This window comes from Tiliqua scincoides, chromosome 4, assembly GCF_035046505.1.
Source record: "Tiliqua scincoides isolate rTilSci1 chromosome 4, rTilSci1.hap2, whole genome shotgun sequence".
Taxonomy (NCBI): Eukaryota; Metazoa; Chordata; class Lepidosauria; order Squamata; family Scincidae; genus Tiliqua; species Tiliqua scincoides.
In genome coordinates, this window is record NC_089824.1 from 217,103,395 (window position 1) to 217,115,703 (window position 12,309).

The 12,309-nt window shown below is 46.1% G+C and overlaps 1 protein-coding gene across 1 annotated transcript; it reads right to left on the reverse strand.

Annotated features, from left to right (window-relative positions):
• Nucleotides 1–9,876: 9,876 nt before the first annotated feature.
• Nucleotides 9,877–11,171, reverse strand: BHLHE23 (basic helix-loop-helix family member e23). The gene has a single exon (XM_066625777.1). The coding sequence runs from the start codon at nucleotides 11,075–11,077 to the stop codon at nucleotides 10,361–10,363; it is 717 nt and encodes a 238-aa protein (XP_066481874.1). The 5' UTR covers nucleotides 11,078–11,171; the 3' UTR covers nucleotides 9,877–10,360.
• Nucleotides 11,172–12,309: the final 1,138 nt, after the last annotated feature.

A 12,309-nucleotide genomic window follows, 5' to 3' on the forward strand; every position in this document is an offset into this window, starting at 1 on the left:
GGTTCCATAGATCTGTTCTCTGGGGAATTAGCAAGTCAAATGTTATCAGGACCAAGAAGCTCTTTGGAGAAAATGGCACAGAAATAAGAGATGGGAACTGACAAAACTCCTAGTTATTAAAAAGGGCTACATTTAGAATCTAGGAGCCTGGCAGAGCTGCCTGTATGGGACTGGGCGATAAGGGAGGGGTGGAGACGGAACAACTCTGAGATTTCAAGGCTAATTAGAAAAATAATGCAGCATCTGGCACATTTTTTGGAGGCATTATAAGACAGACTCACCCCTCCCCATCATTTTATGGGGGGATTGTAAAATGGATGTTGGTGGAAACCTGGCAAACATATTTGCATTTCTTTGCATAGGTTTCCTGCTTCTTAGCCAACCCTAGTCTAGTTTTCTAAGCTTCTTTAATGACAAAGAATTTATACCCGCCTATGCTTTATAGCAGCATTTCTCAACCACTTTGTACCACTTCACATGGTCCACCTATTGGACGTACCACTGAAAGTAACTGGTGATGATCTCATCACCAGTTACTTCCAGATTGGCAGGCCAAACTACTGTTGGCAACATTCACTCTGAATGGTGGTTCTGGAACAGCATCTAGTGTAGCTGAAAAGGCCAATTCGGGAGTGACAATCTCTTTGGAAGGCCAAACACAACATGATAAACACCAGTAAAAGGTTCAGGGCGGACAGGAAGGCGTTTCTCAGCACATGAAAAGCGCACACTGGAGCTCTGCCCTGCAAGCTGAGCCTGCTGCTGCTGCTTGTCATGTTGCATTGCTGGTCTCGCTACCAGGTGGCAGGGGTCTGAGGATCCTGTGGGTACCACCAGATACCACCTCAAGTACCACCAGTGGTATGAGTATCACAGGTTGAGAAAAGATGCTTTCTGTTTAAAGGAAACAAATCCACAGAATATTTTATCAACCAAACTATTAGCATCCTACTTTGCAATCAAGTTATTAGCCCACAAATTTTCTGCAGCCTGTCTACCCAAGTTAGTTCATTTGTGGTGCATCCCAGTGGTGTAGCTAGAGAGGGTGCAATGCACAAAGCCTCACCGCAGCATGCAAGGGGCCCCTCCCCCCCTTCAGAGCCAGGTGTTCCATCTCTGTTTTGCTCTGACCACCCAGAATGGCTCCAAAGGAGAGGGGCCCTTGCACACTGTGGTGAGGCTCGCTGCAAAACTTAGTGCTTTGCACTGCCTCCAGCTATGCCACTAGTGAATCCTCATTCAGTTTTCAAAAATGACCCTACCTGCTTATCTGGAAGCCATCCTTACTTACCACAGTGAATGTCTATTTACAAGCATCTTACAGAATTCCTCTTCATCAGGCAAAAACAGAGCTTGTGCACTCCCCCCTCCAACAGGAAGGAAAAAGAAGGAAAAAGCCATCATGGGTTACAAGCCATGATGGGTATGTATAACCTCTTGATTTTAGAAATCAGCTATGTCAGAATGCCAGATGCATGGGAGGGCACCAAGATGCAGGTCTCTTGTTGTCTTGTGTGCTCCCTTGGGCATTTGGTGGCCCACTGTGAGATACAGGAAGCTGGACTAGATGGGCCTATGGCCTGATCCAGCAGGGCTCTTCTTATGTAACAGAAGACTGCTAAAAAAGGCACAATCTTTCTTGATTTGAAGCTTGAACTCTCTGGGACCAAAGATGCGCCAATCATTTCTTCAGTATTATTCCCAGAGCTGGTCAACAGCAGCTTAGTATATCAAAGGAATTTTGCCTTTCTTCTGGCTAAATACTATACAGAATGTAAACATTGTAAGAGTGCACCTAGCTGAGCATCCTGTTTCCAACATGGCCTTCTGGATGCTCCATGAAAGTTCACAAACAAGATATGAATGCAAGGGCATGGACACAACAGGTCTCTTGTTTGTCACTAGCATCTGATATTCACAGGTACACTGCCCTGAAACATGAAGATTCTATTTCACCACTGTGGCTAATGTGCCCTTATAGATTACAAGTTTTACCCCTGTTGAAAGCTGTCTAAGTTAGTGGTCCCCAAACTGTGGGTCAGGACAACCCTGTGGGGGCTCGAAACCTGATTTTTGGTGGGTCGACAAAGGGATATGGAAAGATCAGATAACTAATTGCCTCAAGCCCTGAGGCTATTCAAAAATCAGATGCTTTACTGCTAATTAATCAGATACAGATACTGCTAATTATCCTGCAAAGAGCTCAGCTTTTGCAATTTGCAAGCATGTGCAAATATGGGGAGATAAATGTTTCAGGGTCTTTTTTTCTGGTTATTATTACTTAAAAGTAAATAAATAAAATATTATTTTTCTGGATCTCCTTTTTTTAAAGTCTGGTAAACCTAGGTGGGTTCTGACAGAGTTAAAAAAAAGTGGGTCCCAGTGCTAAAAAGTTTGGGAACCTTTGGTTTAAGCTAACAGCCATAAATAATGAAATAAGAATGTTAAGATAGGATTTGTCACTTCTAAATTACAGTGATCACCATTCCCTGTAAATCACGTAAAAATTGAGACATTGTATTAATGAAACTTTAGTGCAACTGGCCCTGCTGTTTTGGAAGTTAGCATCTGAAGAAAATGATTTCTTCTACAGTGCAATTTAGACATGTCTACTCAGAAACAAGCCCCACTGAGGTCAACAAGTCTCACTCACAGGTAAGTGCATATAGGATTGCAGCCCTAGTCTCTTTTCCAATTTAAATGTTGCACATCTTTTTAATCCAGAGCATACTGAAATCAATGCAAATGGACTTGGGAATCACCTTGCAAGTTACAGCATGAGAGCATCAATTCCAAACTGGGAATGATCTGAAGTCTCTTCTAGGTTGATGCCAGACTGATTGCACAAGTAAACATGCTAAGGATGAAAGACTGAAGAGCCAGTATTGCAGAAGATGCCATTAATGTGGTGCGGCAAGTATACCAAGCTGTTCAATATATTTCCTGGGGAATGTTGGTCCTTTGCTGAGGCTCTCTCACCATAAATTTCTAGCTGTTAAACAAGATAAACTTCTATTGGTTACAATCCTATATACACTTTCCTGCGAGTAAGCCCCACTTAACACAGTGGACTTACTTCCAAATAAAGATGCACTGGGCTGCACTGTTGGACACATACGCTTTTTGGTCCACTCCCAATGCACTGCAGTGGAAAAACTAGAACTGTCTTTCAGCATCTAAAAAAATCACACAACCAAAGATCAAGCTAGATAGGAGACATGAGTCATTATTTTCCTAGCTTCTATTTTGTTGTTTTTAAATAGCAGCTGTGAAAGTGTCCCATCTGGATTGGGATTACGGTATGTAGAGAGAGGGGTATTAACCTTTTCCCCCATACTGTTATCTCTCCACACTGTTTTTCCATATGGGTTTTCTGCACAGGGCAAACAGAAGCTTTGAGACAGGGGCACAGTTGGGCAGGAAAATGGCTCTGGCTGAAAAGGTGAAGTTCCTTCCCCTCCCCCCCTATTCTGATCCAGATTGGCTCCCTATAGCTGCTATTTTTAAAAAAAACTGCAACACCATGTCAAGGAGGTGTTTAGTTTCTCAACTACAAAGCCCTCCATGCCACATTGCTTTTGAAACCAAGAGGAGCACCCAAAAAGCTGTTTGTACGTAATATGATGGGGGGGGGGGGGCTGTTATCCAAAGGGGAGAAAATCAAAACTCTTATTGGACCTGAACCAGCAATTTGTATTGGCAACCTTCAGTCTCGAAAGACTATGGTATCGCGCTCTGAAAGGTGGTTCTGGCACAGCGTCTAGTCTGAATAGCTTGTTGGATGCTAGCTGAAATACCTGTTGCCAAAATTAACTTCTAATGAAAGAAGAATGTCTGCCCCGTCCGAGGATAGCTTTCTACCCAGTGGCCCATACTGGATAGATAAGCATGCAACTGATTGCCTTTTCATCCCACTTGATAAGAGTTTCTGTATTTTTTCCAACCTTCCATACTTCTTATTTAACAGAGCATCTCCTTGCTGTTTTTATATATTTAAAAATTAGCTCTCCTTGCTCTAATCCACAACTACATAACGGCATTTCCTGGAATACACTAGTAACACCGTGATCCTAAACATATGTGAGGCTCAATCCTATGCAGGGTTTACTTGGAAGAAAGTCTTCCCAAGTTCAGTGGTGCTTGCTGTTCTGAACAAGCATGCATGCAGTTGCTGGGAAGCGGCTATACTTTGGCTTTCAGGCAGTCCTGATTTTATCTCTCAAGGCAACTGATGCTGCATCCCACACTCTCTTCTAAGTATTTTTGTCATTACTTCAACAAACAAAATAGCATATATATATATGTTACAGTGAATGCCTAAAAGGTAGTAATATTCAGCTGTAATCCTAAACACACTTGCCTGGGTGTAAGATAAGCCCCACTGAACACAAATGGACTTTCTTCTGAGTAGACATGCGTAGGACTGCACTATGGGTAGGATTGTCCAATCCTACCCAACTTCCACATGGCAATGCAGTGGAGTCAATGAGGCATCCACTGAATCATGTGGGGGAATTTAGGGGTTCCCTTCCCCTGCGATAAACCCCTACCAGCTTGGTGGGTCAACTTAAAACTTGGCAGAAGCCGCACCACCGGACCTACCTCCTTTGCAGACCCAATCTGTTCACCTCTGTTCAAACTGTAATTACCAGCACTCTCAGGTACAATTCTGAAAAATGGAAAATTATCTCTCTTCACAAAATTACTCTGCTGTTATCAACATCCACACTGAATACTGATATTACCAAAATATTGGTAGAGTGTAACATACATATACCTACTCCTCAACACTCCACCAATTTATTAAATATATTTTATGTGCTAATTCATTTATAATTAACCCATTTCTGCCCAGCCCACAGATGTCCACATTTGATCCCTGTTGTGTATATGCAATGTTAGGCAAAAAAAAGGGCTTGAAAAGTGCATTTGCTTGTACAATTGTAGAAGTTTGCTGTAATAAGCTGGTTTCAAAACCAGTAAATTCAATGTTCCCTAAGTTTCCATTTAAAAACAAATTCAGACTTCCTACAGGTTTCATGTAACTGCTGATTTCAGTATTACTATTAACAATGCATTTATACTCTACCTTTCCATTTGAAAACCCACAAGGTGTTTTTTGTGGAACTAATTGAGAGTGTAACCAGGCAGAACTATATGTTATCCCTGCAAAAGCATGACACCCAAACTTGCTCTTGCCAAGGTAACCCGGATGGGTGGGTGAGGAAAGCATCGGTGGGGAAAACGTAATGTGAGAAAGAAGAGAGCTGAATCTCTCCTGCAACAATGCTCATAAACCCTTACCACCACCACCCCCCCAAACTGGGCTGCAGCGGGGAAGGGAAAAATCTGGGAAAAAGTGGCATATGGAAGAAAAAATTGATAGGTGGAAGCATACGGGTGTTCTGCATAGTGGGGGGACACACTTGGTGGCACAGTAAGTACTGGGGGTGCTTACACGGTTGCACCATGCCGAGTAAGTGGTTCCTCCCATGCACTGTTGGAGCCATTCTAAGCATAGATGCAGCCATGCCCAGAATGGCTCCAATGGTTTGTGGGACGGGTCGCTTACACAGCATGTTATGGCACCTGCAGTACTTAACGTGCCCCCCCCGGCTATGCTACTGGAAGCACCCCTCTTTCACCTGTAAAGTACCAAAAGCACATACCCCCATTTTCATATCAATGTAATGATGGCTGGAACTCCTGTATTTCCTCATAATATAAAAGGGTTTTGAGTTGCAGGATTCACTTATCAAAATAAGACTTCTTATCTCTGAAAATTTTGGGCACAACCCACTTGCCAGCTAAGCATCTTTAATTACCATGGAAGCAAATAATATCGGCACAAGTCTAACTCTCCCACTGAAAATAATGGCCTTCTTAGCTTTGGCTGGATTGTGTCCATTTCCATTATATGAGTAGAATATAACTCAATAAACATCCTGAATGCAAAAGTATAATGGCAAAATCCCAGTTTACCTCCACGTAGACAGCATCTCTTACTTCTTAAAAGACTATGGGAGACTTTCGTAAGCTGGAAATTGTAGAATTCCTGCTTTTCGGTCATTATTATCTAAAAAGAGAGCAATTATAAATCCCATTGTTATTAACAGAAGCCTCCAATTTTTTAAAAAAGCTTGTTTCTTTTTAAAATCAGACTTTTAAACACTTCTTATTCTGCAGCTCTTTCAGATAGAATGGAAGCATAACAATTGAACTGTTCTGTATTTAAATAATCCCAGTTAACTCCATTTCTAGGGCTTTGAGCCAGAATTAATAAATGTTTATCTAAAAATCATGATTCATTTCTAAATTAAACCTTTTTTTAAGCCGTTTCTGGCACCCCATCAGTCTGCAATATTGAAAATGATTATTGCCTTTTTTTGCATAGAAGTATTAGATTTTTTTTTAGGTTTTTTTATTTTGTTTTAGTGTGGCTTTAAGGAAAGGGGGAATTACACAGATAAGCTAGCCTTCTGAAAAATAAAATGAAGAAATTATAATGGAAATGAGAAGAAACCAATTTGAAACCATATGTCTCTCTGAATGATGGTTAATCACATATTCTTTTTGCAAACATGCCAGAAAAAAGGGCTCCTAAGAAAAAAGTGTATTAATTAAAATTAAACGCTCGAGACAAGCAGGTTTTGGAGGCACCCTAAGTCCTTTTCGAATTAGCATAACATTTGCGACAGCCATGGAAATTGGTTTAATAACCTTAAATAGTTACACCCCCGTCTCTAACGTAAATAGCCCTGGACAGATCAAGCCCTTGAGGCTTTCACTGTACCAATTTGCAGGGTTGCTGTGACATTGAATGGTGGGATTTCTCCTAACTGAACACAAATCTCAGAATGCATCTCTATCCCTATTGCACTCAAGGAGCCAGAACATCCCCTTCAAACACAAGCAACTAGCTGCAGAAAAAGTTCATTTGATACTATGTATCAATGAGGCAAGTATTAGAAAGGTTGTCCCCAAGTCAGCCAAAAATAAAGAACCTTTACCAAAATTGGCAAGGCAACCTGATGCACAAATCAGTTACACTGGAGTATTTGGAAATGAGTTGTTTAAGCAGTACTACTAATGTGCTGTATTTCTTACACATCTGTGAAACCTATTAGTTTATAAGGCAAAATTTCATCCCATCAATTTTACTTGAAGGCCCATCTGACTTAAACGGAACTATGATGGCTTCAATAAAGGAACAAAAAAAGCCATTTCTGCCCAACACTGCATATACGCAACAGGGATCAAATGTGTACACCTGTGGGCTGGGCAGAAATGGGTTAACTGGTTTCAGGACTGCAGTCTTAAGCTGCAATGAGATTCAGGCACCAATTCCATCAAATAAACCAGCCGCAAACCTGAGGAAATGTCCTTGGTAGGAAGCCTGCATGCTAAACTCAGCTGAACTGACAGTATTTCTAAGTAGACATGCATAGGATTGGGCTGCTCTGTCTTGACTCACTTGCAGATAAGCAACCCCACATCCAGTCACGATGACTTCCTAACAAATGGCAAACACAACAGGACTGCAAGAATGTGCATTGTCTGCAACAAGCTTGGCTGTATCCAGATCATATGTTCCGCAAGCAAAAGCTGTGAGCAAAAGCAGCTATTTGTGCACATTGTTTGTGTAAGGGTGTGCACACCCCTGCATGTGCTAGCTTTTATTTCCTCTCTTTGGATCAAATTCTTTGTCACCAAATAATCTGTATTTTCTAAAATTCTATCTTCCATCATGCAACTTGCAGTGCTGAGGAAAAAACCACCAACACTGAGAGAGCCTTATCTGTTTCATTTGGAGTGACAACAAGACAACACACAATGCTTGCTACCCACAAGCCACCGAACCCAGTGTCTGCCTGCCGTTGATCTCCATGGGACGAAATGTGCTTATGCTGGAGTTCTGTGGTTTGTAGACTTGCACAGCTACAAAAAATGAAAGATTTCAAGCTAAAGCATTGTGGAACAAACTTGACACTCTAGTAGTACTAAACATACTTAGAAGTAAACGCCACTGATTTCGGCGTCATATTTCCTAATAAAGCCGTAAATCTGACCATACTTACTATGAAGCAAGTCCCACCAAACTCAGTAGGACTTCTTTCTAAGTAAACAGACACCAGACCAAACCAACATTAGTGGTAGGGTGTTCGAATCTACAGTTCCTGTCTTGTTTCTCAGTCTGTCACATTCTAATCCAGAACACTCTTAAAGCACTAATAAAAATCAGTGAGCCTTATTTCCAAGTTAATATGAGCACGATCTCAAAGATAACCCCATGTGTAGCCCAATTCTGTGCATGCAGTTCAGAAAGTAAGATCCATGCAGTTCAATGGCACACACTTGACAGTTAGTGCATAGGATCGCAGTCATCACTTTTACCCATTTCAGTGGAACAATGAACTCTTCATTTTAACATTCTCCTACATAAAGAAATGGGCTGCAAAAGAGCAACGATGGTCAGATCTTGCCCTCTATATTAGGATTCAGGACTGTTTTGTTGAATGCCCGTCACTTTTCAAAAGGAGCTTCTTTTCAGGACAGCTTGACTTTGCATTTAGGACAGAACCCAAGTTGATTGATGTCCTTTTTTATTTATTATAAATACATATAAATATGCCAAGTGGATTTTTATGTTTTTTGTTTACTAAGATGCATGGCAGTTTTGGAAAGTTGTCTAACCAAAATCAAGAAACAGGCCCCCAAAAATATGAGAGAGAGAGAGAGAGAGAGAGAGAGAGAGAGCGCGCAGGCAGCAGTGTACAATCAAAACAAGCATAGTTAAGTTCAGAAATGGGTCTGAAGTTTAAAATAAATATATAATAAGTTGGTCAACCCATTAAGAAACATTTGTTCTCATATACACCATCCAAAAAGAAAAAATCAGGTGGCGCTAGAAGTTTTGATAGTCAAGATACTGCCAAATTATCCGTTGATAGGCTGTAGGGAGAGCTTCCATTTTCTGCAACTTTGCATTTGGTTAAACACTGCAGAGTTTGTATACAAGTTGGTTCATTCCAGAGAAAAACATGGAAATTTCCTTTCCAAAATCTGCCTCCTCTGCCTGCCACCCCCATCCCATATTCTTTCTATGGACAGAATTTCAAAACCTGGTTTAAAACAGCCTCAGGATGAAAATTAAAATCAGGGCAAAAAAAAAAAAAAAAATAGGGTCAAAATTAATCCATAGCAGAGCTGAGTAGCAAAAAAAGCGAGATAGTAGCGATATGAGGAACAATCTCCACGGAAAGTTTCAGGAAAGAAGAATTGATGGCACCAAGAGGGGGCGAATACACAGATGTGCAGTAGCATAGCTAGAGGGGGGCAAAGCACTAAGTTTTGCAAGGAGCTTCACTGCGGTGTGCAAGCAGCCCTTCCCCTTCCCTTTCAGAGCCATTCTGGGCAAACCGGAGGCAAAGCACTAAGTTTTGCAGGGAGCCCCACCATGGTGTGCAACCAGCTCCTTTCCTTAGGAGCCACTCTGGGTGGTGGGAGCAAAACAGAGGCAAATGCCTCCGTTTTGCTCCCTCCATCCAGAATGGCTCTGAAGGAGAGTAGCCACTTGCACGCCGCAGCGAGGCTCCCTGCAAAACTTAGTGCTTTGCCTCCATTTTGCTCTTGAGGCCTGGAATGGCTCCAAAGGGAAGGGTCCACTTGCACACTGCAGTGAGGCACCCTGTAAAACTTAGTGCTTTGGCCCCCTCTAGCCACGCCACTCCAGAAATTTGGGAGAGGAGTGTGGAAGATTGCAAGAAGAGGATCCAGAGGTGGAGGAAAAAAAGACCCCTAAGTTGTAGCCAAAGAAGCCAAGAAGCAACTGAGTGGATGGGAAGGAGGCTGATGGGATGGAGAGAGAGAGAGAGAGAGAGAGAGAGAGAGAGAGAGAGATTCCTTTTGTAAAGTGTTTTATGCGCCAAAGATCAGGCTCAGGTGTCCTTTTGTGGACTGTTTTATGTGTCAAGGGTCAGGCTCAACAGTCCTTTGGTGGAGCGTTTTATGTACTGAAGATCAGGCTCTGGAGTACTTTTGTGGAGTGTCTTATGTGCCAAAGGTCAGACTCAAGAGTCCTTTGATAGAGTGTCTAATGCTCCAGGACTCTGGAGTCCTTTGGTGGAGTGTCTTATGTGCCAAAGCTCAGGCTCGGGAGTCCTTTGGTGGAGTATCTTATGCGTCAAGGTTCAGAAATCCATTGGTGGAGTGTCTTATGTGCCAAAGGTCAGGCTCGGGAGTCCTTTGGTGGAGTGTTTAATGCGCCAAGGCTCAGGAGTCCATTGGTGGAGTGTCTTATGTGCCAAAGTTCAGGCTCGGGAATCCTTTGGTGGTGCGTTTCATGCGCCCAGGGTCCAGCTCAGGGCTTCTCACTGCAGTGCTTGCACAGGCTGGGGGCGGCCCCCTCTGGAAAGGCAGCACACTTGTCTGGGCAGCTGCCGGGCAGGGCAGTGCTGGCGAAGGGGTAGACGGCGGCGGACTGTGCGAAGGGCGCCAGGGCAGCGGCGGGGAGCGGGGTGCCAAGGGCCTGGCCCTGGTTGAGGTAGGCCACCAGGCGCCGCATCTCGTCCAGGGCCTGGGCCTGCATGAGGATGTAGTTCTTGGCCAGCAGCAGCGTGGCGATCTTGGAGAGCTTTCGCACCGACGGGCTGTGCGCGTAGGGGATGACGGAGCGCAGGCCGTCCAGGGCGTCGTTCAGGTCGTGCATGCGGCGCCTCTCGCGGGCGTTGATGCTGAGCCGCAGCGAGCGCTGCTCCCGGGGCTTCTTGGCCGCCAAGCCGCCTCCCGCGGCGCCGCCCGCCTTCGGCTTGCCGCCCGCCTTGGCGCAGCCCTCGAAGGCGTCGTCCTCGTCGCCGCTGCTGCTCTCAGCCGACCTGCCCGGCGGCGCCGCGTGGAAGTCCAGACCGGCCGCGCCCCCACGGCCAGGGAACGCGCCGGCCGCCTCGCCGCCGTAGGCGAAGGCCGTCGGGGGGAAGCCCTGAGCCAGCGCCAGGTACGCCTCTCCGCCGCCCAGCGCCTTCTCCGGCAGCTCCGCCGCCCCGCCTGGGAAGAGCTGCGCGCCCGGAGCCGCGCTCATCCTGCGCCGGCCGCGCCTGGAGGGGGCGCCGCGCCCTGCGCGCACGGAGAGGGGGGCGCCCCGACGAGCGCCCCCTCCCAGGACCCGGCCGACGCTCGCTTCCTGCGGAGCCCCGTCGAGGCTGCCCTACGTGCCGGGATCAGCGGAAGGGCGCCGCGCGCCTCCCCTTTCCCGCGCCCGTCCGGGGTCCTGGCTGCCTCCTGCCGCGTCTCCTCTGCGCCCCAGCCGGGTGCATGCGTGGCCGTGCGCGCAGGGCCGGGGAGGAGAGGGCTCCCTCCTTGCCGCCCCGCCAGGCTCGGCTCTGCCCTTCCCGGCTCCGCGCGCCTCCTGCGAGTCCGCTGCCGGCAGAGCTAGCGAGCGCGGCTGTTGCTGCCCGCCCCTTCACTCGTCCAGGAGCCGCCTGGCTCTGCCCTGACCGGGGGCGGGATATTCGTCCCTGCCCAAGTGGCCCATTATATGGCAGCCGGGAACCCGCCGGGACTCGGCAGCCGCCCAATCAGAGCCGCGGCGCTGGAGAAGGAAGCGTCGGGCGCGTGGCGTAGCTGGGGAGGGCAAAGAACTAAGTTTTCAAGGGAGCCTCCCCTTCAGAGCCATCCCAGGCATTGCCTTTTGCTCCCCCCCCCTCCTGCAAGGGGCGCTTGCACGCTGCAGTGAGGCTTCCTGCAAAACTTAGGGCACAACCTCACCAACTTTCCAGCACTGGCATAGCTGTCGTGTGTACTGCCTTCTGCAGTGGGGAGGCAGTCAAGGTGGCCTCCTCAAGGTACGGGCATGTTTGTGACCTTACCTTGGGGCTGCATTGCAGCTAGGTCAGCTCTGGAAAGATGCTTAGGATTGCACTCTTAGTGCTCTGCACCCCTTCTGGCTAAGCCACTGCAAGCAGCAGAAGAAGACAGCACCCTACCCTCCACAGAGCCCCATCTACTTTCCCACCCTGGTCATCCCCTCTGGTCATCCTTTTCCCTCTGGTCATTCCAAAATGGGGCTCATCCTCTGGCTCAGTGGTTCCCAAACTTTTTTAGCACTGGGACCCACTTTTTAAAATGACACTCTAGTCTACAGCACCGATTTTCAACTTTTTTTCTATTGCATGGCACACTGAAAAGGTGCACAAATTGTCAAGGCACACCAATAGTTTTTGGACAATTGACAAGGCACACCGTGCTGCTGATGGGGGGGGGCTCACACCCCAATTGGCCCTACTAATAAATGACTTCCATGGCATACCTGCA